The following is a 26,760-nucleotide window of genomic DNA, read 5'->3' as shown; positions in this document are numbered from 1 at the left end:
CAATGATGGCCTACCCCAGCCGAACCCTAACCCAGACAACGCTGGGCCAATTGTGCGCTGCCCTATTGGACTTCTAATCACGGCCGGTTGTGATACGGCCTGGAATTGAACCAGGGTCTGTAGTGACGCCTCTAGCACTGAGATGCAGTGCCTTAAACCGCTGCGCCACTTGGTAGCCCAGAAGCATAGCATGTGACGTGTCATATTTTGTTAACCTCTTATCACTGACTACAAAGTGAGCATTATAGGCTATTGAGGTGATGTTCACAGTATTGCATTCAAAATGGAAGATCATAGCTCGTCTTCTATAACCAAATGAACAATAAATGCACTGTTCAAGTGTCACTGATATGGCCGAGGGAAATACATTTTTTCTGTCAGTGTTTGCATGAGTCTGTATTTGCTTCCTTTGTGTTATTTGCCTATGTGTTTGCACTTCGAACACTGCATAGGTCTAAGTCTCAACCAACAGGACATTGTTTCATGACTTGCTTGGTTCTGTTTGTCATAACATAGAATAGTTTCCAGAAAAATAAACATGTCTAGTCAAAGTAAATGTGTCTGTCAGATCTGTATAATCCACAACCCTGGAAATGTGAAAAGGACAACAATGTCCACATTTCTTATTAGGTCCCAGGAGCTGCCTTGTTTTTATGTAACGGTAAACTTTAATTATGAGCTTGTCACCTTGTTTTGGCTGGCCATATTTCCATTGGCCATAGTTTAACAAAGGTGCTCCATGGGGATCGTAACAGAGACGGTGAGGGCTTTACTTTGGGATCAAGAGGAATTTTAACTCGAGCATCCCTCAATGGTGGTGTTGCTGTGAATGGGTGGGGGTGTGATGACCAAGGAAAACATGACATCTGAGAAGGAAATGGGTCAGACCAAACTGGTGGCAAATTTGGAAGTTCAAACTAGGGCCAGTTTTTTTTTATGTGTCTGCTCACAACCCAACCTGCATTGGAGAGTCTGAAGCAAACCAAAGCCTGATGCTTCATCATGGCAAACAGAGAGTGAGACAGTGTACCTGGAGATGAATGCGTTTCTATGTGAAGTAGTGTCTGAAAATTATTCCCTTGGCACACAATTCCCACACAAAGACTTTCAGTTTCAACACGGAACGATTATCAGTCCATCTGAGGATAGCCAAGTGAATAGAAAGTATTATTTTGTGCTGAGCCATTGTGGTCGGCCTGTGGTTTAATGTTTCATTGATATGCATGCATCTAATCAAAATGATATGATCAACCCTGCATACAGTAATCTGTGTTCTGTTGTGTCCAGTGCACACTTTGAAAACAGACATTCATAGTTTTGACTCTGTTTAAAGTTGATTAAAAGTAAAACATATCGAAATGGCATAATTGAAATGAGCTGCTTCATACAGTTCACAACTCAAAATAGAGTTTCTATGTGAAGGGTCCTTTAAAATCTTCAATATTTACACATTTCCTTGAATTCAATTAGACAAGCTATTGTAATGTACTCTGTTGTACTTTCTGCTGCATATTTAATTTGTTCTTCAATAATGTGGCACAGAATCACTGATTCTACCCAGAAGTTCTAAGAAGCTAAGCTGAAGCCACCACTCAGGTTGCACAAGCCAAGGGTCTCTTAGGACGCAGTTCAATCAGTAAGCCCCAGTCTTACCCTCCTTTCTCTGCTTGTGCTGTGTAGGGTTGTCTGGTTCAGTTAGAAAGTCAAAGTGTGTGTGTGTGTGTGCTTGCCTCGGAGGGCGCATGCGAACTGAGGCCCATAGGGAAAGTCTCCCCAGATTTCAGCCAGCTGCCCTGCTGTAAACATTTCAGCGCTTAAGAGTGGAGGAAGAAGACGATGGAAGGTAGAACACTCGAATCCCCAACCAAGCTACACTCGAATATCAACTCTTAGCACTTTCTTAAAGGAACGAGAAGAGGCCAGTGAGGGGTGGACCTTGCTGTCGAGGCTAACAAGCTCCTTTCCAAGTGCTGCTAGCGCTTAGATTCCTCTCTGCTTGGGAGTAGAGGGCATGCTGCGCCAGAGGGGTGTTCTCAAACAAACTATCTGACCCTGGGGGTTAACTAAAATCAGGCTCTATTAGGCTCGCTGGGGAAGGGAGGGGACAGCAGTTAGCATAAGGCTACTGTGGGGCTGCTGCACTGGTAGCACACAGCAGCAGCAGGGTAGAGGATAGAGGGAAGAGGAGATGGCCACAGGAGAAATCACCACTCTACCCGCCACACCTGAAGATGGAGGCAGTGGCGGCTTCCTTCCAGGAAACTTTAAGGAGCCCAAGAGGTTGTACTGTAAAAACGGAGGCTACTTCTTGAGGATAAACTCTAACGGAAGCGTGGACGGGATCAGAGATAAGAATGACCCCCACAGTAAGTAGTTCCAGTCCCTTGCATGGCAGACAAACTGTGAGGGGAATCATGGAGGACTCAAGGGAATTTTACAAATGAGTGTTTATTTATGGCTTCTACAGCATTCAAAAGACAGTCGTTCGTGTAGTTCTTTTACATTCGCCTTTGCAAGTGCTTTCATGAATGTGGTGGGTTTTGATCTCATTCCAGTCATCTTGATGTGTGTAACACGGACATTCTTTAAACGTCACTGCTATTACGTCACATGTAATTCAAATGTCCAGAATTCAAATATGATGTAGCTTCCGTGTGAAATGTGCATTAACGCATAGATAGACCAACTCGAGTCCACATAAAGGCCATTGATAGAGATTGAAGCACTAGGTTTGTGTTCTTATCAATTCAGTATAATATTAAAGTATCATTGATTAGCTTTAAATTTAACATGCAACAACACATTGAAACCACCTCACACATTGAAACCACCTCATAACTCACTATCTAGTTGTTTTTTCTCCAGTGTGTGTCTCTCAGATTGCATCAGTAATTGGGAGGAGGAGAAGGGGCCCATGTAGAAGAGGGGGTTTTCGTCACAGGAAGTTCTGCTCAGTAGATCCTTGAGTGACAGATAGGGGATGGGACTTAGAACAGGTGCTATCAAACAGCTGTCCAAAAATCATCACAAGCAATGAACTGCTATGGTAAGAATGGAGACAAGAGACTGACTAGTTTGAATGAAAAGGCCATTGGCCATTTCAATTATTGAAAAACAATTAGCATCTCATTTACTTTACAGCGACATTTGTCTTCAATCAACAAGGCATATACAATATTCTATAAGCGTAGTAGTAACCCATACACTAAACTGGATACACCACACTAAACCTATACACTAAACTATACTTTCTGTCAGGACCATTCATTCAAATAGAACCAATGAAAAGGACTCTGTTGATACGCACATGTGCTTCCTCAATATGATTAAAGCAAGCGATGATGAAATAAACCATTGTCGAACGTTTCACTTAGGGATGTGATCACTAGACCTGCTGTACAGATGTTCAGTAAACACTAGATGCTCCCTTGCATGCAACAAATTCTAATGAAGTATTCCTTCAGAGAGGAATGGATCTTCATGACATGAGTCATTAAACAAACCCTAAGTGCACACAGATGCCTCTTATATAGAAGTTTACAATGTATCATCATGTACTATCTTGCCTTATGAGGCCTGTGATAAGAACTCTATTTTATTATATATATATATATTTTTTAAACTATGCTATAAATATGCTATTCAAATATGCTCCATTGGCGCAGCACACGTAGGCTTATCTGACTCCACAAAACGTTTGGAGTATTTACAAGATGATCACTTCAACCAAATACAAGCTTTCAATAACTATTACGGCATTATTAATATTGTTTCTCAAAATGTGAAAATTGTGAAGAACGATGGTGAACCACAACTTCGAATGGTTATCTTGCTTATCTGAAGTTTAATGAAGAAATATTGTTTACCTCTGCTATATACTGAACAAAAATATAAACGCAACATGCAACAATTCTAATGCGTTACAGTTCATATAAGGAAATCAGCCAATTAAAATAAATAAATTACACCCTAAACTATGGATTTCACATGACTAGGCAGGGGCACAGCTATGGGTGGGCCTGGGATAGTTTAGGCCCACCCACTGGGAAGCCAGGCCCAGTCAATCAGAATCAGCGTTTTCCCACAAAAGGGTTTTATTAGGGTTTCATCAGCTGCCCGGGTGGCTGGTCTCAGACAATCCCGCAGGTGAAGAAGCCAGATGTGGAGGTCATGGGCTGGCGTGGATACACACGGTCTGCAGTTGTGACGTATTGCCAAATTCTGTAAAACGACATTGGAGGTGACTTATGGTAGAGAAATGAACATTCAATGCTCTGGCAACAGCTCTGGTGGACATTCCTGCAGTCAGCATGCAAAGTGCACTTTTCCTCAACTTGAGACATCTGTGGTATTGCGTTGTGTGAAAACGGCACATTTTAGAGAGGCCTTTTATTGTTCCCAACATAAGGTGCACCTTTAATAATCATGCTGTTTAATTAGCTTCTTGGTATGCAACACCTGTCCGGTGGATGGATTATCTTTACAAAGGAGAAATGCTCACTAACAGGGATGTAAACAAACTTGTACACAACATTTGAGAGAAATAAGCTTTTTGTGCATATGGGACCTTTTCTGGGATATTTTATTTCAGCTCATGAAACATGGTACCAACACTTAACCTGTTGTGTTTATATTTTTGTTCGGTATAATACTCTGCTCTATCCATCCTTGTTCAACACCACTAACAACTAGCATCAATGGAGTTGCTATCAATTCACACTTGAGACTAAAGTAATTTTTCCTCCTCAGATAAGCTTCAACTCCAGGCGACCTCAGTGGGGGAAGTAGTAATCAAAGGGGTCTCAGCCAACCGCTATCTGGCCATGAATGCAGATGGAAGACTGTTTGGAGCGGTGAGTAAGCATTCTCTTCCTTATAGCTACCAAAGCAGTTACCAAAGCAACTCCATTCCATCTGTTTTGGTATTGTCATGGTCTACAACTCATGCTTTACTCTAACAGGCATAGTCCCATGCCTAAGATGAAGGGTTTTCATTAAGTTCATGCTGAAAGCAAATATTATCTTGTCATACACTGACAACAGATTTTGCTTTCGTATTACACTTAGTGTGGTAGCAGTGAATGGAGGTACTTCTGGGATACTGCAGAAGTCCGAGCAGATAACTGACTGGTGTGTTTCCTGTCTCTCCTTAATGAGTAACCAGACTAGGCAATGGATGCACACTGGCAGACACATTCCAGACATGGCACCTTCACTGATGTGGTCAATCATCCAGGATCTGTTGTTACACATTCTCTCAGGGTGGGGGAAAGTTACAATGTGGTGTTAGCATTTTGTAAATAGACTGTTGTGTTCAGGTTGAAATTGGAAGCTGGAGGTATTGTATGTTGTTCTGTACTTGTCCTTATTCAGCCCCACTCACCAGCTTTATGCACATGATCATCTGTATAGTTCGAGCTTACTTTCTAATACACTCATTACTTCTCACTTTACGTTTCCATTTTAGCACTGCCTTCCATGTCGACATATTCAGATATTAGGTGGTAGGGATTGAACTTTGTAGTCAATGTAAATAAATACACTTTTTATCTTTCCCAGTGTTGCTACCCTCTGAATTTATCTTCCAACTGTTTTTGTTCTGTGTGCCTGTTATAAGTGCCAGGGGTTGCTTCCATGTAGGGTTAGGTAGGGCCATAAAGGTTATCCTCTATACTAGGTAGCCATGGTTGAATGGACAACAGGCCCCCTGTTGTTGGATAGGGCAGGGAATTCTGTTGGCCCTGCTATCAAGAGATATTTGAGCCAGATGTGATTGATGTCATCAGATCTTCCACATGAACACAAAATCACAGTGTGGACAGGAATAATCATTTGTATTTTCCATTATTTAATGTAATAACAAAAATGTAATAACAAAAACCTGTCAGAGGGTAGAAAACTGGGAGTTACTTAATTTCTATTGGACATGAGCAAATCTAATTCTTGCACACGGCCACTAGAACTGAACTGATCATTTGTTTTACTAATTTAAGAATGGATGATTATTCACACATCTTTGGCTTGGCAAAACATCTAGTAAAACCTGAAAAATATCTTCATTAGTGTGTGACATTAAACAGGAGTTCAGACTGTTCTGGAATGTCCACTAAAACAATCGAGGTATTGAGGTCTGATGTTTTTTACTCGATTAATCAAATTATTATGTATTTTTTTGTCAGTTTGCAAGCTTTTCCCTTTTCTCCACAGAGCATGTAAAAATCAACTATATTTAATTATGTCTAAATGAAATGGCTTATTTAGAGGATATCACAATGACTAAACATTTTTGTGTTGACATTCCAACTAAATTTATTTCAATGTAAGACCGAGGCTAAACTCCAGTTATGTACATGAAATGTGGATCCTTTTTTTTATAATATAAATAACCATTATTGCCCAAAGCTTGTCACTGGTGGACATCCCCATTGAACATGGCTTTTAGTTCAAGAGTAGGTTTATTCATCTTGGTTTGAGAAACCTGCCCATTTACGTTTTATTTCATAAGACAAAAGACAAGATTTCAAAAGAGTTTCATTGACATTTATCATTGGTTCGGTTTACAATATGAAAGTGTATCAAAGAATAATAGAACTGGATTAACAAATATTGTAAATTGATCTCTGATTTGCTATCTCATATCTTTCGAACATTCTCTCTCTCTCTTCAGAGACGGACAACAGATGAATGCTACTTCATGGAGAGGCTGGAGAGTAACAACTACAACACCTACCGCTCTCGAAAGTACCCTGAAATGTATGTGGCACTGAAAAGGACTGGCCAGTACAAGTCAGGATCCAAAACTGGACCCGGCCAAAAAGCCATTCTCTTTCTCCCCATGTCGGCCAGACGCTGAGCTCATCTTGTCGTACCAATCTTAAAATCAGCCTGGCTGCACACAAACAGACAGGACATGAAGAAATACAATGGAGCGTATTAAATGACTGTGACGACATAATCATCCTGTAGTTAGGTACTTTAACGGCAATTCAATCAAACTATATAATGTGAGTTTGACTAGAGCTGCTTCAAATATTCTAGTGTACTTTGATACTCTGCTTATTTTTCTTGGTTTAACAATTTTGAAGGTACATTATTTAAGATGAAAGAGAAAGTGATAACACACAAGATTCCACTGAGTAGCTCTGGGCTTAAAAAATTTACTTTTTACTGCACTGCAGCACAGGTTAGCTTGGTCATGCCCAGAACTCTACTTGATACAACTTTTAAATAGAACATTGGGTTGGCAAAGATAAATCGAGCATTGCAAAACAAACAGTATACCTAGTACAATACTACAGTATATGATATTGCACCTCTCAATCTTAACATATGAATGATTCATTTAATTTTACAACTTAGAGGCCCTGAGTTCTTCCCAAACAGAGTAGCCTATTTCTTCAAATTGTGTATATTTTTTATCTTTACAGACAAGAGGTCTTGTGATTTGTGAAAAATGTCCTTTACAGTGATCATCATCGGTACCATTGGCTACACCCTCTTTCCCGTGTAACAGTTCAGAAAAACCTGTTCCAGTCTGTCATAAATATACACTTCAAGTATTATGGTGAAAGACCATCCACATGCTCATATGACTAGCATTGACGTGTCGTGCTATTAGCATCGATGCACTAGGCTAGGCAGGTCCTGGAGGCAGCACCCTGTGGTACAGCTGGTAGAACCTCCCTGAGTAGACAGCTGGCATCTCCTCCATAGCCAGGTCAATCTTGTCGAAGCCCTGGTTCAGGCCGTGAAGCAGAAGCCTGGCTTGGCGGCTAGTGATAGGAGTAGTGGAGCTAGTCTTGGTTAGCTCGGTTAGCTCCAGCCACTCACAGCGCAGGCACTCCTGGGTGCAGAAGTTGATGTCGTATGTGAGGGGGCTGATGATGTACATGTCGGACATACCAAAAGCACCTGGGAGGTTGTGCTGCTGCCGGATGCTCAGGAGGGACTTGAACTCTGAGCGGACTTCCGTCTCCTCAAAGACCTCACGGACCGCAGTGAAGGCTTGGAAAAAGAAATTAACAAAAGGAGATTTTATATGTTTGTACTGTTTGTACTGGACACAAATACAAATTGTGTGATACAGTGTGAGCGCCCTTAACAACATTTTTACATTGTAATGCATGAAAATGAAATTTGGTTCTAAAAAAGGGAATTCGATTGTACTTTAGTCACATACAACGCTGCTTCAGTAGGTGGGGCTTTGTATCAAAAGCTGCTTAAAAAAAACAAGTTGAACTTGTAACTAGTAAAACATTTATTTGAAGTCTGTTTAAGTCTTAAAATTGTTTAGATATATGCTTGAGTGTAGTTCTTATGAATGTCTGATGAGGCCGTTTCAAAAAGTAGATATTCCTATGAATAGGCATGTGTGTGTGCATTTAGATATTGTCTATGTATGGTATACGTAATGTGGTTGCATCACTGACCAATGTTTTCTCCTGGACTCGAGAGCCCTCCAGGGAACTTCCATGCATTTACTGTCTGAAATTAAGTCACAATAATATACTTTGAATTAGGATGCAAATTGAATGGACTGCATCCAAGTCTTTTATTTGTGAAAGTGTCCTCCAGGGTCCTTCAGCATTGATAAGTATGTTACAATTGTATGTGCATAGGGACAAATCCTAACTTATATGCACCTAATTCACACTTGTCAAATGTATGCTTTAATGTTAAAAGTGATGCCTTGTACTCAGATCTAAAGATAGGATTCTGCCTGATGCGTTATATTCATTTTGATGTCATTGTATATTGTTATTCTTGAGAAAATCTAAGCAACTAAGTTTGGTGTTTAGTTTCACCACTCTTAAACTATATTTAAAGACAGATCGCTGCTGTTTAAATGATGAAGTACTTGTATACATTTATTGTAGCTCTTGATTAATTCTAATTCTAATTTTTGTTTGCGATTATAAAACAATATTTTTCTATATTTGATTTCCTTGATCTTGTTCAAAGTTTTGATGAACTGTAAAGCACTACACTTTCATCATTTGATTACTCTTTGTAAACATACATACCTGCAAAGTGCTATATTTGTTGAAGCTACTTATATCTGCAACAAGGTAGGAAAATTCAAGAATAAACATGTCTTAACAATATACATCAAGTTTTGTGCGGTTTACTAAATTGTGTTCTGGTAAAGTGGCTGTGGTTCTAGATACAGGTTGGCCTAATGGTTATGAGCGCATCACAAGTCAGAAAAGTACAAACGGACCGAATAGCAATTAAGAATCATGATCGTAATTCTTATCCCAAATCAACAGCCAATGTTGTTCTAAAACCTACTTCAACCCATTGCACATTATTTAATCAGATTTCAACACAGCAAATTACAAATCCTTTGTCTCTGCCACAAATCACCTAGCTACAGAGCAATTACCAGGCATTCTTTTCGTTTGCCGTCTAGGTGCAGACGTCAGTGATAATGGCCCAGAGAGGTTCACTTTCAGGAAACACAACCCTAGAGAAGCTCTGGATGGGCTTACCCTGCCAAACTCTGCCAATGGCCAAGGGCCAGACTGAGTGTATGAGGCCCTCTTCCAGTAAATGATGACACTCCTCTTACTTCCCAAACACTGACCGCTCACCTCTGTTTCCTACAATAACTAGCATTGCAGAAGTAATGTATCCCTGAAACGTATTCTTCTGTAAGAATTCCTACAAGTGATGTTTACTAACTCAGGACAGACTTGCTGATGTGATGTCATTAGGCAAAAGTGCTGTTGTATCATAAATGGCACGATGCTGTCATTGTCTGAATAAATTGACTGATGGATAAAAGGGTTAAACCACTCATATTAAACCACTCAATTCCTGGGCTTCAATACCTCTTTGCCAATTGGCCTGGATCCTTTGCTGCTGACACGGAACCCCGTCGATCTATCACGACTGGTCTGCTGACGTAACCGCCCGGGGGGGTTTCAACAGGCTCTTCCATTGCGACGTCCCTCTGAGGCCCATCTGCTAGCCCCGGCCTGCTAGCTGTCTGAATCACAGTGTCTCCTGCTCGCCTAGCTACTCACTGGACCCTATGATCACTCACCTACACATGCCTCTCCCTGATGTTCCATCCCCCACACATGCGGTGACCGCACCTGGCTTAAATGGTGCCTCTAGAGACAAAACCTCTCTCATCGTCACTCAATGCCTAGGTTACCTCCACTGTACTCACATCCTACCATACCTTTGTCTGTTCATTATGCCTTGAATCTATTCTTCCGCTCCCAGAAATCTGCTCCTTTTACTCTCTGTTCCGAATGTACTAGACGACCAGTTCTTATAGCCTTTAGCCGTACACTCTGGTGATGTAGAGGTTAACCCAGGCCCTGCAGCCCCAAGCATCACTCCCACTCCCCAGGCGCTCTCATTTGTTGACTTCTGTATCCGTAAAAGCCTTGGTTTCATGCATGTTAACATTAGAAGCCTCCTCCCTAAGTTTGTTTTATTCACTGCTTTAGCACACTCTGCCAACCCGGATGTCCTAGCAGTGTCTGAATCCTGGCTTAGGAAGGCCACCAAAAATCCTGTATTTTCCATCCCTAACTATAACATTTTCCGATAAGATAGAACTGCAAAAGAGGGCGGAGTTGCAATCTACTTCAGAGATCGACTGCAGAGTTTTGTCATACTATCCAGGTCTGTGCCCAAACAATTTGAGCTTCTACTTTTAAAAATCCACCTTTCCAGAAACTAGTGAATTGATCGCCCCCCCATCTATCTTCAGAGTTCGTACTGTTAGATGACCTAAACTGGGACATGCTTAACACCCGGCCGTCCTACAATCTAAACTAGATGCCCCCAATCTCACACAAATTATCAAGGAACCTACCAGGTACAACCCTGAATCCGTAACAATGGGCACCCTCTTAGATATCATCCTGGCCAACTTGCCCTCTAAATACACCTCTGCTGTCTTCAACCAGGATCTCTGCGATCACTGCCTCATTACCTGCGTGCGCAATGGGTCTGCGGTCAAACAACCACCCCTCATCACTGTCAAACGCTCCCTAAAACACTTCAGCGAGCAGGCCTTTCTAATCTACCTGGCCCTGGTATCCTGGAAGGATATTGACCTCATCCCGTCAGTAGAGGATGCCTGGTTGCTCTTCAAAAGTGCTTTCCTCACCATCTTAAATAAGCATTCCCCATTCAAAAAATGTAGAACTAAGAACAGGTATAGCCCTTGGTTCACCCCAGACTTGACTTGACCAGCACAAAAACATCCAGTGGCGTTCTGCATTAGCATCGAATAGCCTCCGCAATGTAAAACTTTTCAGGGAAGTCAGGAACCAATATACTCAGTCAGTTAGGAAAGCTAAGACGAGCTTTTTCAAATAGAAATTTGCTTCCTGTAGCACTAATTCCAAAAGGTTTTGGACACTGTAACGTCCATGGAGAATAAGAGCACCTCCTCCCATCTGCCTACTGCACTGAGGATAGAAAACACTGTCACCACCAATAGATCTACGATAATCGATCATTTCAATAAGCATTTTTTCCCCAAGCCCCCCCGCCCGCTTATCCTTCACCCAAATTCAGACAGCTGATGTTCTGAAAGAGCTGCAAAATCTGGATCCCTACAAATTAGTTGAGCTAGACAATCTGGACCCTCTCTTTCTAAAATTATCCACCAAAATTGTTGCAACCCCTATTACTAGCCTTTTCAACCTCTCTTTTGGATCGTCTGAGATCCCCAAAGATTGGAAAGCTGCCGCGGTCATCCCCCTCTTCAAAGGGGGAGACACTCTAGACCCAAACTGTTATAGACCTATATCCATCCTGCCCTGCCTTTCTAAAATCTTTGAACGATGAGTTAACAAACAGATCACCGACCATTTCGAATCCCAACGTACCTTCTCCACTATGCAGTCCGGTTTCCGAGCTTGTCATGGGTGCACCTCAGCCACGCACAAGGTCCTAAACAATATAACCGCCATCGATAAAAAACAGTACTGTGCAGCCGTCTTCATTGACCTGGCCAAGGCTTTCAACTCTGTCAATTACTGCATTCCTTGCGGCAGACTCAATAGACTTGGCTTCTCAAATGACTGCCTCACCTGGTTCACCAACTAGTTCTCAGATAGAGCTCAGTGTGTCAAATCGGAGGGACTGTTGTCCGGACCTCTGGCAGTCTCTATGGGGGTGCCGCAGGGTTCAATTCTCGGGCTGACTCTTTTCTTTGTATATATCAATGATGTCGCTATTGCTGCTGGTGATTCTCTAATCCACCTCTACGCACGCGACACCCTTCTGTATACATCTGGCCCTTCTTTGGACACTGTGCTAACAATCCTCCAAACAAGCTTCAACGCTTCAACTGTAAACTCTCCTTCCTCTCCTTCCTCCTTAAATCTAGAATCGGCTTCCTATTTTGCAACAAAGCCTCCTTCACTCATGCTGCCAAACATACCCCCATCAAAACTGACTACCCGACCGATCCTCTACTTCAGCGATGTAATTTACAAAATAGCCCCCAACACTCTACTCAGCAATGTAGTGGATGTAGTCTATCACAGTGCCATCCGTTTTGTCACCAAAGCACCATATACTACCCCCCACTGCGACATGTATGCTCTCGTTGGCTGGCCCTCACTACATATTCCTCGCCAAACTCACTGGCTCCAGGTCATCTATGAGATTTTGCTAGATAAAACCCTGCCTTATCTCAGCTCACTGGTCCCCAGAGCAACACCCACCCGTAGCAGACACTCCAGGAGGTATATTTCACTGGTCATCCCCAAAGCCAACACTTCCTTTGGCTGCCTTTCCTTCCAGTTCTTTGCTGCCAATGACTGGAACGAATTGCTAAAATCACTTAAGCTGGAGTCTTCTATCTCCCTCTAACTTTAAGCATCAGCTGTCAGAGCAGCTTACCGATCACTGTACCTGTACATAGCACACCCAACTACCTCATCCCCATATTTTTATTGATCTTCTTGCTCTTTTGCACCCCAGTATCTCTACTTGCACATCATCATCTGCCCATCTATCACTCCAGTGTTAATGCTAAATTGTAATTATTTTGCCTCTATGGCCTATTTATTGCCTACCTCCCTACTCTTCTACATTTGCACACACTGTACATATATTTTTCTGTTTTTTTCTATTGTGTTATTGACTGTACGTTTGTTTACGTGTAACTCTGTGTTGTTGTTTTTGTCTCACTGCTTTGCTGGTCGCAGTTGTAAATGAGAACTTGATCTCAACTGGCCTACCTGGTTATATAAAGGTGAAATAAATCAAATAAATCAAATATTACAGTGAATTTAAGCACTACGCCTGACATTGATTGCAGTGATTGGGTACACTGAGAAATATTCAACCAAAGAGTTGCCATTGAGTCCTGTTATGATACCTCCACACTGCAAATTGCTTCAGAAAATCCAGTGAAGTCTTTAAAAGAACAGATGATGGCAATGTATGAAATGTTTGGTGTACTCAGCATACACAAGCAGGAGTTAAGGATGTTTGCTTGAGGTTGCGTAATGCTGTGGGGTGCTATGCTAAGTGAGACGGCGCTGCAGCAGAAGTCAAGGTAAAGTCTGTGAGAGGAGATGAATTCTCCCCATGGAGAGAGACAGGATGAGGGCCAGCACATGCCAGGAAAACTGCCTAAATAAACACAGATAATGATAGCCATTTATAACAGTGGAAAGGAAGGAAAACAACTACTGCCATTTACCGCTCAGTGTCAATTGAAGAGGCACATTGAGTTCAGACAGTATCACTGTGGCTGAAAAGCTTTAGTTTCAGTAACAAATCTCACAATGATTTAGTTGTACTTCCCTACACTGACACTTTTAACCTCTGAAAGTCTAACACTGCGTGCACACAGGTTATTGCCGCAGGTTACAGTCTTCACATTCCATGTGCCGCATCACAACAAAAACTGTCACACTACACATTAGAACCTTCTTCGGGGGTTTACTACTGGTACCACACGGCGAAGCAATCGCAAATTAAAAAAATCCAATGCATGCGACACACTGCACCCAATGCCAAGCACCACAAACTAGTCCTACAGGTGAGTTGCAGCAGCGCGATTTGCCTCTCAATTAAAGTAATGGAATTCTGCAACCAGTGTGGATGAGGGAGGGGAGGGTCTACTAAGCAAACATATAGAATTGTTTAAAGATGGTTACATGGATCATACAAAATGATTTGATAAAATATAGAATTTTGCCTTTACTACTATAACCAATAGAAACACTGAATAACACGTTAATTAATGGCAAAAACGACAGTCCACAAATATATCACAAGGAATAAGGTTTTGAAGCTGTGGGCTATACTCAGCCTTGTCTCAGGATGGTAAGTTGGTGGTTGAAGATATCCCTCTAGTGGGTGGGGTTATATCCTTCCTGTTTGGCCCTGTCCGGGGGTGTCCTCGGATGGGGCCACAGTGTCTCCTGACCCCTCCTGTCTCAGCCTCCAGCATTTATGCTGCAGTAGTTTATGTGTCGGGGGGCTAGGGTCAGTTTGTTATATCTGGAGTACTTCTCCTGTCCTATTCGGTGTACTGTGTGAATCTAAGTGTGCGTTCTCTAATTCTCTCTTTCTCTCTTTCTTTCTCTCTCTCAGAGGACCTGAGCCCTAGGACCATGCCCCAGGACTACCTGACATGATGACTCCTTGCTGTCCCCAGTCCACCTGGCCGTGCTGCTGCTCCAGTTTCAACTGTTCTGCCTTATTATTTTTCGACCATGCTGGTCATTTATGAACATTTGAACATCTTGGCCATGTTCTGTTATAATCTCCACCCGGCACAGCCAGAAGAGGACTGGCCACCCCACATATGCTCGCTCTAATTCTCTCTTTCTTTCTCTCTCTCGGAGGACCTGAGCCCTAGGACCATGCCCCAGGACGACCTGACATGATGACTCCCTGCTGTCCCCAGTCCACCTGACTGTGCTGCTGCTCCAGTTTCAACTGTTCTGCCTTATTATTATTTGACCATGCTGGTCATTTATGAACATTTGAACATCTTGGCCATGTTCTGTTATAATCTCCTCTTCCTAGGTTTTGGCCTTTCTAGGGAGTTTTTCCTAGCCACCGTGCTTCTACACCTGCATTGCTTGCTGTTTGGGGTTTTAGGCTGGGTTTCTGTACAGCACTTTGAGATATTTGATTTGATTTGTTACCATATTCTTTCCATTTTTTAATAAGGCATTTAATGCTGCTCCATGGGATGTTCAAAGTTTTGGATATGTTTTTATAACATAACCCTGATCTGTACTTCTCCACAACTTTGTCCCTGACCTGTTTGGAGGGCTACTTTGTCTTCATGGTGCCGCTTGTGTGGTGTTACCCCTTGCTTAGTGGGGGTGCAGACTCTGGGTCCTTTCAGAAGAGTTGTATATATACTAAGATTATGTAACAGATCATGTGACACTTAGATTGCACACAGAAGGAATTAATTTAACTAATTATGTGACTTCTGAAGGTAATTGGTTGCACCAGATCTTATTTAGGGGCTTCTTAGCAAAGGGGCTGAATACACGCACCACTTTGTTTTTATATATATATTTTTTATATAATTTTTTGAAACATGTTATGTTTTACATTTCACTTCACCAATTTGGACTATTTTGTGTATGTCCATTACATGAAATCCAAATAAAAATCAATTTACATGACAGGTTGTAACGCAACAAAATAGGAAAAACACCAATGGGGATGAATACTTTTGCAAGGCACTGTAGCTCAGCCACCTTCCACCACAGATGTGGGAAGCCAACATAGGCGGAGGCAGTAGATTGAGACGTAGCCCATGCTGAAAGGTATCTCCACTTCAAACTGATTAAGGGGGATTTTTCCCTGATTTTGTTAATTAGATTGACATACGGGTGTGTGTGAAGCGGAGCGACACCGTGGAACCCAAGAGCAGACTCAGATGAGGAAACAGGGATGAATGAACCAAAATATTTATTGTTACACAGAGAGATATGGAGTGCAGATCCGGGGAAGCTAGGATGAGTTGCAGAAAAACCAGATGTGGAGACAGAGGTTGGAGTTGGCTGAGTAGAACTTGGTAAACAGATCCTGAGGGGAATCCAATGTTTTGATGGTGAGTAAAATCGAGAACAAGGTAGTTGGGTGGTGAGATGTGGAACAGGAGACAGGAGCAAGAGACAAAGCAGTAACTGCAATGAGAGGATAAAAGGTGTCAGGCAGGGAAACAGGCACAACGGGATCTTGCGTAATAATAAATGGCTAGAATAATAGCTGACTGACCAGAGATTACAATCTGGCAGAGTGGAAGTGGCAGGACTAAGTATTTGTAGAGGTCTTGATTATGGAACGAGTTGCAGCTGGAAGGGATTTGCTCTGACTGCAGCACACCGGTCTCCAACCACACAATCACACAAAGAGGGAGAGAGCGTGTACTAAAGGAGTAACTGCAGGTAAAGAAGACACCGGATGAACACCAGAGGGCGTAGCAGGAGCAGATGTGACAGTGTGTCCAATAGATTCTTAAGGATTGGTCCCTAATAGAAGTCGACATATCTCATAAAAGAAAACAAGTTTCAAGTTGAGCCTTATGTAATACATAAAACATGACAGGCAGAGAAACAGTCCAGTACCTTGTTTTTATCTTGAACAATGGCAACCTTAACATTTGACTAATCAATGACTACACCTTGATGGATAGAAAAAGTGTCTACGTGCTGGTCCATACTCCAAAGAACCTTGACGACAGCTTCCAGACAACTGACTTCAGACCAGGTAATTATTATTGGGTTTGAGAGAACATGAAAACATTTAATTTAACTGACCCACGTGGAGTGAGCACTAAGTGCCCTGGGGCCGGGCTTTATTCAGCCTGCCAGAGAGAGGGGCCAGCACAACAGCTCGAAAAACATCAGGGACTTGACCGATATTCAGACGCTATTCTCTTACAGTGAGGTATACTTAGTTGTGTCAACAAATGCTGGACTATATATACCACCATGGCCAGGCCAGACTAGAAAACAGGGTAATACTGTAATTTATTATCAATAACTCATCCTAAGTGAGTAAAGGTAGTGACACATGTCAAGGTCCTTCCTACATTGTACAGTCTGTGTTGACATAGTCTGTAGTGAAACAGAGAGGGTGACTCGGTAACAGTTGTGAAACATTTGCCACCCCTTTTGGCCTAGTGGGATAACTAAACCCCTTTTTCAACAGGTTCCCATCGGGCAAAAACTGGGTAAATCAATATTGTTTCCACATTATTTCAACCCAAAATGCAATGTGATGACATTGAATCAAGGTGGAAAACTGATTAGATTTGAAAAAAGTAATCAATGTAAGGGAATTTCATATTTTTTCACCCAACTTTTAACCTTTTTGTTGATTTCACGTTAAATTCATGTTTAGTTGACAACTCAACCAAATGTAAATCAAAACTAGATTTTGAACAAAAGTTTGTACCCAGTGGGTTGTGACTAAGAGGGCCAGCTATGTGCCTCTGTTGACAGCTCCAGGGAGAAGGAAATGGGCCCTTGTTTTTCCGGGCCGGTGTCTCACCAGGACACACTCTAGACCTTGAATGAATCCCCCAGATGTGTGATGAGGGATGGGTCATCTAATCCCCGACTTGGCCTTCTGTGTGGAAATTGATGTCATTCCCGGCCGGCACCGGGCACATCACAGGAGATTGCCCGGGTACCGGACTGAGAAGCTATCATTAGGTTAGCTGTGGAGGGGGAAAACATTTTCCTCCAAAAGGCAGTGACTGGCGTCTGTTCGTAAACTTGGGAATGACGCACCAAACCAAGTAATCAACGAAGGGACTTCCCTTCATTTAAAACTGTTGGCTGCTGTGGCTGACAGCTTGGGTCCTGAATCAAGGAAAGATTCTCCCAAAACCACTCATTCTTTTAAATTTATAGTGTTAAATAACACTGAGAATAATATTTTTTTGTGAACAAATGTTTCATTTTGGTGTTATAATAAGGTTGGCAGCAACATGGGAAAAAAATGTGGGAATCTGTTAACTCTTTATTGGCTGGCTAGCTAGCAAACGTAGCTGGTTACAATAATACCAAAGACAATATTAGCATGTAAAGCAGCTAGTTAGCTGTACAATCGCCTAAACAAACTGCACTATCAATTTAGGAGTCTTTAATCTCACCATGTTTAACCTGCAGATCGATGTGCCTGTCATTCACAACAGTTAAATGACCACAAAATCAAGTCTGTACTTAAACCCCATTGAAAACCTGTGGCTTGAATTGAAGAGGGCAGTCCATTAGCGCAGACAAAGGATATCAAGGTTCTGAAAAGATTCTGTATGGAGGAGTGGTCTAAGAAACCTCCCATTATGTTCTCCATTCTCATAAAAGGTTTTAGAAAAAGGCCATTAACCCTAGCAAGGTGACATTTTGAAAGGTATTAAAAACAGACGTGGAAATCATTTTGACCCCTATCTTAAAAAAAAGTATATTACTTATTAAACAATCTCTTTCTCTGAGCAAATGTATTTGTATAACATCATATATTCGTCACACATGTTTTTACACACAATATAGCTAATTATTTGTCATATTTATTTTAGTATTTTTTGGTCATCTTTATCAACAGTGGCAATAATTTTGGACCTAATGCTAAGTGGCAAGGTTATTGGTACACTCACCAATTCATTTTTGACCCCAAAATATCTTCAGGGAAAGGAGCTGGTTGCTCGGTTTGACACAACCTCCTTGGATGATAATATGATGTAAATTAAATGATTTAACAACACAAATTACCCAGTGTGTTGTGTTGGTGTGTACTCTAACACATATCAGTCCTAAAAACACTTACAGTCACGATGGTGGGGTCCCGCAAGTTACTGTTGGCAACATGCCATCAGACCATGTGGACCAGGTTTTGGCTGTCCTCTTTCCACAGACATGTTCTGACATGCTTGCATCCACTTTGGGGGAGGTATAAAGGAAACAGCACGCCACCTGGTGGATGATTGTGTTGGTGTTTATATAAAAATATAAAAAACTGCCATCCAACGTGCTGTTCCCTGCCCTGAACATTGTTTTCCACTCTCACACAGCCCAAGTCTATTTGTTTGCATGTCAAACACAAACTACATTTGAAATAACTGATATTTGCCCCATGAATATTTCTGCACAAGCGTGTGTGTGTGTAAAGGCTTTACGATACCTGAAGCAGACCTGATCCTGAGCAGTATAAACCTGTGATATAGGTCAGGTTACACAATGACTATACTACCTGCCACTCCAATGTGATGAGTAGCAAACCCGGGCAGCCTGCTCTGCCCATCCCCCAGCCACAGAGACAGAATGGCTTGGTCCTGTTTGGCGTGATGGTAGGTGAAGACATGAGCAGAGGCAGCTGCGGCACAACGGCTGAAAGAGATAGGCACATGAAGCCATACTGCCACCCGGCCCTCTGTCCTCCACGGAGCCAAAGAGTCACACAGTCAAAGGAACATGTCTGAGTAGATTCATCATTCAGTATCTGAGTAGATGTATACTGAACAAAAATATAAACGCAACATGCAACAATTTCAAAGATTTTAATGAGTTACAGATCATCTGGGGCGGCAGGGTAGCCTAGTGGTTAGAGCGTTGGACTAGTAACCGCAAGGTTGTGAGTTCAAACCCCCGAGCTGACAAGGTACAAATCTGTCGTTCTGCCCCTGAACATTCTGTTCCCAGGCCGTCATTGAAAATAAGAATGTGTTCTTAACTGACTTGCCTAGTTAAATAAAGGTAAAATTACAAAATAAATATAAGGAAATTATATATGTATAGTCAATTTAAATAAATTCATTAGACCCCAATGTCACATGACTGAGAATACAGATATTCTTAAGGTATCCGTTGGTCACAGATACCTTAAAAATAATAGGCCACACAATGGTATCTTGTCAATGTATCTCTGTTCATTCCAAATGCCATCAATTATGTTCAATGTCCGTCGCTTATGCCTTCTCATACCATAACTCCACCAGCACCATTGGGCAATCCGTTGACATCAGCAACAAATTGAGGTCAGTTGGACGTATGCCAAATTCTCTAAAACGACGTTGGATGCGGTTTATGGTGGAGAAATTAGCATGAAATGATCTAGCAACAGATTTAGTCCTTTGCTGATTATTTTGGGTTTTGGACAGGGATGTCAACAAATTTGTGCACAAAATTTCTGAGAAATACGATTTTGGTGCATATGTAAAAAACGCCACCCATGCCCAGTCATGTGGAATCCGTAGATTAGGGCCTAATACATTTGTTTCAATTGACTGATTTCATTATATGAACTGTAACTCGGTAAAATCGTTGCATTTATATTTTTGTTCAGTATATATTCGTTTTCCACCACTGGTGAGCGTGGCCAAATATCTATATTTTCATGTCAACCAATATATAGCGGATGGTTTGAATAAAAACAAATATATAGTGTAACGCGCCGGACCTCGCGCTCAAAGGTCGAGGGTTCGAGACCTGCTCCCTGCTGTTTCATTACATTGGTGTCAGAAGTGATCGGACCTTGCATCCAGGACAGTGCGTGTGCTGAGCATTGAAACATGAAGAACACCTCTTTCCATGACAAACTGACCAGGTGTTCTTAATGTTCTGTACACTCGGTGTGTGTTTGACACCCAGGTCTACATACCTCGTAGTAAATTACTAAATACTCATTCGCTGATATCTGTGCACCTTCCCAGACAAAACGTTTACTTTCATCCCCTGCTCGTGCTGTAGTTGTAGCCGGCTTGCTGATGTGAATTCTCGACCAGCCCTCGATGACCCTATAGTATCCGTAAGGCGAAGCGTTTTAATTGAAAGCGCATTTCTTACTATATGTTGTAGTTTGCAAGTAAGAGTTAACATGTTATAAAAGCCTTTAAATATATTTTCATGGAAAAGCGTCCCTGAAATGTTGGGTTACATAAATACATTAGGTAAACGCTGAAGTTGCATAAATACCGTTATATACTTCACATTTATGTGGCCATCTTTGCTACATTTCTTTTGCGTTTTTGTAAGTTGCTAGCAAGTAAAAGAATATCATACAAAGCTATATTATGTTCAATATATATATATACATTCTGACGCATCATCCGTCTTCGCACCAAAATAGAAAAATTGAGTTTCAAAGCAGAATTACTACGGCATTTACGGTAAAAGAAGCGGGACTGAACTTCAACCAGAACGTTTATCTCAGTTGATTCACCCATGCTGGTGTTAAAACTTCTGCTTCACATGCACACTGTTGATAAATTAAAGACACAGAAAGAAAAACAAAAGCAAAGTTAGGAGAGTCAATGATGGTGACAACTCAAAGGAACTGAGAGATGGCTCTAGTGATTTAAATAGCCTGCAAAGCTCGGGCACGAGGCAGCGATCGCAACAACAACTAATTTACAGGTATTGACTCAGTTGAGAAAAGTAGCTAGTTAACGCTAGTTAGCTAGTTATGTTGCTCTTAAATTATATGGCTGAATACAATGTACAATTCATGTATCATATATTTTCGTCATTTAGTAGACGCAGTTATCCAGAGCGAATAACAGGAGTAAATCGGGGTAAGTGCCATGCTCAAGGGCACATCAAAAGATGTTTAATCTGCTCGGTGATTCCGGTTACTGGGCAACACTCTTTTTAACCGCTAGGCTATGTGCCGCCCGAAAAAGATGTCACAAACCTACCAAGAGAGGGCCACCCACCAAAACTGACGGACTCGGCAAGGAGGGCATTAATCAGATAGGCAACAAATATAACGTGGGGTGGCGGGTAGCCTAGTGGTTAGAGCATTGGGCCAGTAGGTTGCACAATCAAATCCCCCAGCTGACAAGGTACAACTCTTTCATTCTGCCCCTGAACAAGCTCCTAGGCCGTCATTGAAAATAAGAAATTGTTCTTAACTGACTTACCTAATTAAATAAAGGTCAAATAAATATACATACCAATTAACATGGAGGCTTGCACTTACTTGCTGATGATGGATGGAAGTTGCAATGAGTACACACAATGCCTTGCATGTAACCTCCAGCAGGCCCCCAACTCCACAAGAAAGCCCCCCCTGCAGGGATGTGTGGTATGCCAGTGATTTCACTCTTGACAAAACGTTCTCTATTGCAGTTTAGAAAGTCCTAACATTCTATTTAAACATTTTGTGTACAGCAGATGATAAACTTCCCAAAATATTCAGGACATCAGCAGGGCTGAGTGTAAAAGCAGGATGACCAGTCCTATTGTCGAGCCATACTGGGCAACCGGAGGTATGTCAACAATGTTTATCAACATAATGGAATATTGTATATGTGCTTATTGACGATGAATTGTGCTGTGGGAAGACAATATCAACAATTGACACAGACACAGTTGATATGGTGAATAATATTAGACCGACACAAAGGCTGTCAGTTTATTTCCAGGCCAAGTTTCTGTGCTGTATTTGTTTTTTCAAGGTGTGTCTGGCCTGCCTGACATCATCTTTCCCCGGGAGTTAAGTGGGCCTACAGAAAAGTACTCAGAACAGCCTGAAAGTGAAGTCTGGGGATGGAGTGACTCTTCACTCCCTGAAAGGGCCTGTGTTACAGGCAGAAGATGTGCATCTCTCCACCAGGTAAAGTAGTAGGTTTAAAGGTGTCTGCATGCTTCCCATCCAAAACAATTCAGAACCGTTTGTGCATATATTATGATGACGTTTTGGTCTTCGGCAAGGTTTTTTTTCGCGTGTTGTGCACATTATTTTTTCTTGAGGCAAGCTGAATTTCTGTACCCAAAGATTATGCCCCTTCCTTGGTCATAGGTCAACAGTACAGATTCTTCAATTAAGTGTTTGTTGTCATTCAACAAAAGACGACTCACTTTCATGTACATTTTTTCACTTGAGAAATACTGCACCAAATATCTTAGTTAGATGTACAATTGTGCAATTATGGTCTTCTTGGTAAAATTGACATTCCTTGAGCTGTCTTAGATACAGTCTGACTAGGAAGTACACTGGCTACGGCATCTGAAGATGGACAAACAGTACTATTGCTGATTTTTCAAGTGAAGGTATTTTAAGGGAGTATATGAGGAACACTCTTTTGGAGTTTAGCCGAGTTTGGCTAGGTGCACGCCGAACTGAAGCATTGGAAGCCTTAAGACTAACCTCACTTTACTTGTATAGCCATACGCCATAAAATGTTTTATACTTATAGATGAATGTCGCCATCTGCTGGTCATACACCTGCAACAACAGTTTGACAGTCAATTGAGTGATGACTCAGAAATGCCATCACTGTTTGTTTAATTGCATGATGAATGGTAAATGCACTCTTGCTTTTTAATTGTAAATGCAGACAGAAGGATGATGCACTCCATTTGGAAGAATTCCGTAACTTCTTTCTCCGATCTTCGGGTTAGACAGTTTATTTTTCATGGGACTACATAACAGGATATATGTTATTATTTTTTCAATTTAACTAGGCAAGTAATTTAAGAACAAATTCTTATTTACAATGACGTCCTACCGGGGAACAATGGGTTAACTGCCTTGTTTAGGAGCAGAACGACATATTTTTACCTTGTCAGCTCTGGGATTTGATCCAGCAACCTTTCGGTTACTGGCCCAACGATCTAACCACTAGGCTACCACCCGTGCCAAATATGTAATGTAACACTTTTCAATGTAACACGTTGCATTACATTACATACACTCATATTTCAGATGGAAAGATCCCACTCTCTGGAAACGTAGTCTCCCTGATGTATTTTGGCGGAGCGTGAAGTCTGCGGGTGACGGGGGTCGACGGCCACTCCCTGGAGAGACCCCTACCTACCCCGGGACTGGAGCCTGATACAGAGGAGGCCTCTGACGAGCTCATCCCTGGGCTCCACCTCCAGGGATCCGGCGCAGCCTGGTCCTGCATCCAGTACCCCATGCAGGCCCGCCTGTATGCCCTGTGTCCCTGCAACCCCCAGACTCCCACTGAGTCTGAGCAGGGCATTCTCAGTCTAGAGGTGGAGAATAAGGTGAAGTTCAGAGACAGGCACAAAGAGGCTCAAGAGGAGGAGGATACGGCAGCCCTGAGGTCTAAAGTCATACAGTATGATCCCGAGAGAGACTTCTCCAACTACGGTACACAAATGACTTTCCTTTGAATTGGAAAATTCTTCATCAAAAATGATATGCTATATCTCAAATTCACGAAAACTGAACTCTGATTTTATGCATTTGATTCCATTTTTGTGCTTATGTGATGTTGATTATGTTATTTTTGCATACAGGAATCACACCTCCAAGGGGGGTTCTCCTTTATGGCCCCCCGGGAACAGGAAAGACTGTGATTGGATGAGCCATAGCCAATGAGGTCGGGGCACATATGACCGTAATCAACCGTCCATAAATCATTAGCAAGTATGGTCATATTATTGCTACCTAATGAAATGTGGTTGGTTACCAAGTACAAGATTATGTATTGAGGGTTAGTGGTGCTTGTACATCCATATCAAGTGACCTTTGTTTATTTTGTTCTCATGTTCGACCTGTCTTTACAGATTTTATGGTGAAACAGAGGTCAGATTGAGGCAGATATTCACAGGAGCCTCTCAAAGGTATATATTGAGAGAAAAAATACATATCAACCTTATAAATGCAAACTGACATCCAAAATATCCCCCTCTCTCCTGGACATCATTCAGACATTCTCCCTCTGTCTGCTGAGTGTCTGCTGAATCTTGGTTTTTGTTCTGTCAGCGAATCAGTCTAATGAGAAAAAGAGACCGCAGGCCCACGATCAGAGATGGCTCGACAGCCGCCCTCCGCCCCTTTAGAGAACACAGGGAGCCTGGGAAACCCATCACCGATGGTCGCCATGACGTGCCAAATTGGCATCACGTTATGGCCAAGTATATTTTCATCTCCCCAGCCCAGCTCCTTGGTGCAGATGGTGCACTGAAGCAGCTGCTCTCCCCCCTGCTATCTGTTTTCCATACCGATGCTAAGTCTTGTTGTATAATCCAAGGTCACCAACCACCAAGGGCCTGCTGCTGTGGAATGTGGCGAAAGCACTTCCTGCTCCCAGAATTCTTGTCTCTCCGCTCTCACTGTAGTTTATTTGTGTTTTGGTCCATCTGCTGGCCCTGTGGTATAGGGGGAGGTGGAAATAGCTTTATTTCTCAGCCGGACCACCCATTTTAGAACATAGTACAAGGAGCTCTGTTAGAGTATTAAAATTGTATTGCCAGATAATGCCTGATAGTTTCAGAAGATGTAAACCAGTAATTTATTAAGCCTTCAGACACATTTATTGTGTGGAAATGTCCTTTATGTTTGAGCTTTTGGTGTTGGGGTCATTGGTTAGGACTAAGATTATTGATTAATAATTTATTACACCTACATGCTCAAATTCAAGCAGTCATACTACCTTAAAAGCATACTTGCTTCATCCTACTGTTCCAATTGCTCTCTTACATTAACACCCCTCATTTAGTGATTTAACACTTGTTTTACCAGGGAAGTTGACTGAAAGTTGAGCGCACATTCTCATACCACTGTAACATTCCTAACTGTCCTGGTTTGTCTCTTCCTCCAGGAGGGCCACTCAGGCCAGCTGCTGATCCTAGGGGCCACCAACCGGCCCCACGCCCTGGACCCAGCTCTCTAAATCAAAATGTATTTGTCACATGCGCCGAATACAACAGGTGTAGTAGACCTTAACGTGAAATACTTACTTACAAGCCCTTAACCAACAATGCAGTTCAAGAAAGAGTTAAGAAAATAAAAAGTTTCACAATAAAATAACAATAATGAGGCTATATCCAGGGGGTACCGGTGCCAAGTCAATGTGCGGGGGTACAGGTTAGTCGAGGTAATTTGTACATGTAGGTATGAGTAAAGTGACTATGCATAGATAATAGGCAGCGCGTAGCAGCATTGAAAAAACAAATGGAAAGGGAGGGTCAATGTAAATAGTTTGGGTGGACATTTAGTTCAGGTAGGCTGTTGATTACTTGTTCAGCAGTCTCATAGCTTCGGGGTAGAAGCTGTTATGGAGCCTTTTGGTCCTAGACTTGGCGGTCCAGTACCGCTTGCCGCTCTGGTACCGATTGCTGACCTTCCTCTAACACCGCCTAGTATAAAGGTCCTGGATGACAGAAGCTTGGCCCCAGTGATGTATTGGGCCGTACGCACTACCCTCTATAGCGCCTTACGGTCAGATGCCGAGCAGTTTCCATGCCAGGCAGTGATGCAACCGGTCAGGATGCTCTCGATGGTGCAGCTGTAGAACTTTTTGAGGATTTGGGGACCCATGCCAAATCTTTTCAGTCTCTTGAGGGGGAAAAGGCGTTGTGCCCTCTTCACAACTGTCTTGGTGTGTTTGGACCATGGTAGTTTGTAGGTGATGTGGACACCAAGGAACTTGAAACTCTCGACCCGATCCACTTCAGCCCCGACAATGTTAATGGGGGCCTGTTCAGCCCTCCTTTTCCTGTAGTCCACGACCACATTGATATAGAGGTTGCTGTCCTGTCACCACACTGCCAGGTCTGATCGTTGTCGGTGATCACACCTACTACCACTGTTGTGTCGTCAGAAAACGTAATGATGGTGTTGGAGTCGTGTTTGGCCACGCAGTCGTAGGTGAGCAGGGAGTACAGGAGGGGACTAAGCACGTGCTTCTGAGGGGCCTCAGTGTTGAGGATCAGCGTGGCAGATGTGTTGTTGCCTACCCCTCTCCATGTTGTGGTTTATTTAGAGCTGGATTACTGCGAGGCCTATGAGACAGAGTGGCTCACCTCACCAACCCTCTGA

General features: G+C 42.3%; 2 protein-coding genes and 2 long non-coding RNA genes across 10 annotated transcripts in view; 2 read left to right on the top strand and 2 right to left on the bottom strand.

Annotated features, from left to right (window-relative positions):
- The first annotated feature begins 1,633 nt into the window (after positions 1 to 1,633).
- Positions 1,634 to 9,106, top strand: LOC118378991 (fibroblast growth factor 2-like). Of its 2 annotated transcripts, none has more exons than XM_035766000.2 (3): positions 1,634 to 2,366; positions 4,750 to 4,853; positions 5,165 to 5,482. In XM_035766000.2, exons 1-3 carry the CDS (start codon positions 2,189 to 2,191, stop codon positions 5,288 to 5,290), a joined length of 408 nt encoding a protein of 135 aa, XP_035621893.1. In that variant the 5' UTR covers positions 1,634 to 2,188; the 3' UTR covers positions 5,291 to 5,482. The 2 variants fall into 2 exon arrangements, with proteins under 2 accessions (XP_035621893.1, XP_035621887.1); XM_035765994.2 differs by lacking the exon at positions 5,165 to 5,482 and adding an exon at positions 6,668 to 9,106 and having other exon boundaries at positions 1,730 to 2,366.
- LOC118378980 (nucleoside diphosphate-linked moiety X motif 6-like) lies at positions 7,634 to 11,895 on the bottom strand. Its single transcript, XM_035765985.2, has 2 exons — positions 11,859 to 11,895; positions 7,634 to 8,004 (listed from the first exon to the last, which is right to left on the bottom strand). Exons 1-2 carry the CDS (start codon positions 11,893 to 11,895, stop codon positions 7,634 to 7,636), a joined length of 408 nt encoding a protein of 135 aa, XP_035621878.2.
- A 4,018-nt stretch (positions 11,896 to 15,913) lies between these two features.
- On the bottom strand, positions 15,914 to 21,084 carry LOC118379013 (uncharacterized). Of its 3 annotated transcripts, none has more exons than XR_004824524.2 (6): positions 20,940 to 21,081; positions 20,626 to 20,761; positions 19,150 to 19,355; positions 18,796 to 18,941; positions 16,240 to 16,403; positions 15,914 to 16,148 (listed from the first exon to the last, which is right to left on the bottom strand). It is a non-coding gene; the product is annotated as an uncharacterized LOC118379013 (long non-coding RNA). The 3 variants fall into 3 exon arrangements; XR_004824525.2 differs by having other exon boundaries at positions 19,219 to 19,355; positions 20,940 to 21,078; XR_004824523.2 differs by having other exon boundaries at positions 18,796 to 19,355; positions 20,940 to 21,084.
- A 71-nt stretch (positions 21,085 to 21,155) lies between these two features.
- The window catches only part of LOC118379003 (uncharacterized), a 30,575-nt gene continuing 24,970 nt past the window's right edge, over positions 21,156 to 26,760 (top strand). Inside the window, exons 1-7 of one of the 4 annotated variants that reach the window (XR_008121975.1) lie at positions 21,156 to 21,380; positions 21,498 to 21,538; positions 22,137 to 22,581; positions 23,674 to 24,084; positions 24,234 to 24,363; positions 24,504 to 24,560; positions 24,703 to 25,649. This is a non-coding gene — a long non-coding RNA (uncharacterized LOC118379003). Of the gene's footprint in view, positions 21,381 to 21,497; positions 21,539 to 22,136; positions 22,582 to 23,673; positions 24,085 to 24,233; positions 24,364 to 24,503; positions 25,650 to 26,760 lie in introns of all 4 variants that reach the window. The other 3 variants (XR_004824519.2, XR_008121967.1, XR_008121962.1) reach the window with 3 other exon arrangements.

This window comes from Oncorhynchus keta, chromosome 4, assembly GCF_023373465.1.
Source record: "Oncorhynchus keta strain PuntledgeMale-10-30-2019 chromosome 4, Oket_V2, whole genome shotgun sequence".
NCBI classification, from domain to species: domain Eukaryota; kingdom Metazoa; phylum Chordata; class Actinopteri; order Salmoniformes; family Salmonidae; genus Oncorhynchus; species Oncorhynchus keta.
The sequence above is the reverse complement of the archived record's forward strand: the minus strand, read 5'-3'. Positions and strand labels throughout refer to the sequence as shown.

Bases quoted from the DNA above. Each gene is read 5' to 3' on its own strand.
- LOC118378991 (XM_035765994.2), top strand. From the start codon at position 2,189: ATGGCCACAGGAGAAATCACCACTCTACCCGCCACACCTGAAGATGGA. The intron at 2,367-4,749 runs GTAAGTAGTTCC...TTTCCTCCTCAG, and splicing joins AGATAAGAATGACCCCCACA to ATAAGCTTCAACTCCAGGCG. The intron at 4,854-6,667 runs GTGAGTAAGCAT...CTCTCTCTTCAG, and splicing joins ATGGAAGACTGTTTGGAGCG to AGACGGACAACAGATGAATG.
- LOC118378980 (XM_035765985.2), bottom strand. From the start codon at position 11,895: ATGACAAGCTCGGAAACCGGACTGCATAGTGGAGAAG. The intron at 8,005-11,858 runs GTACGTTGGGAT...TCTTTTTCCAAG, and splicing joins CGGACTGCATAGTGGAGAAG to CCTTCACTGCGGTCCGTGAG.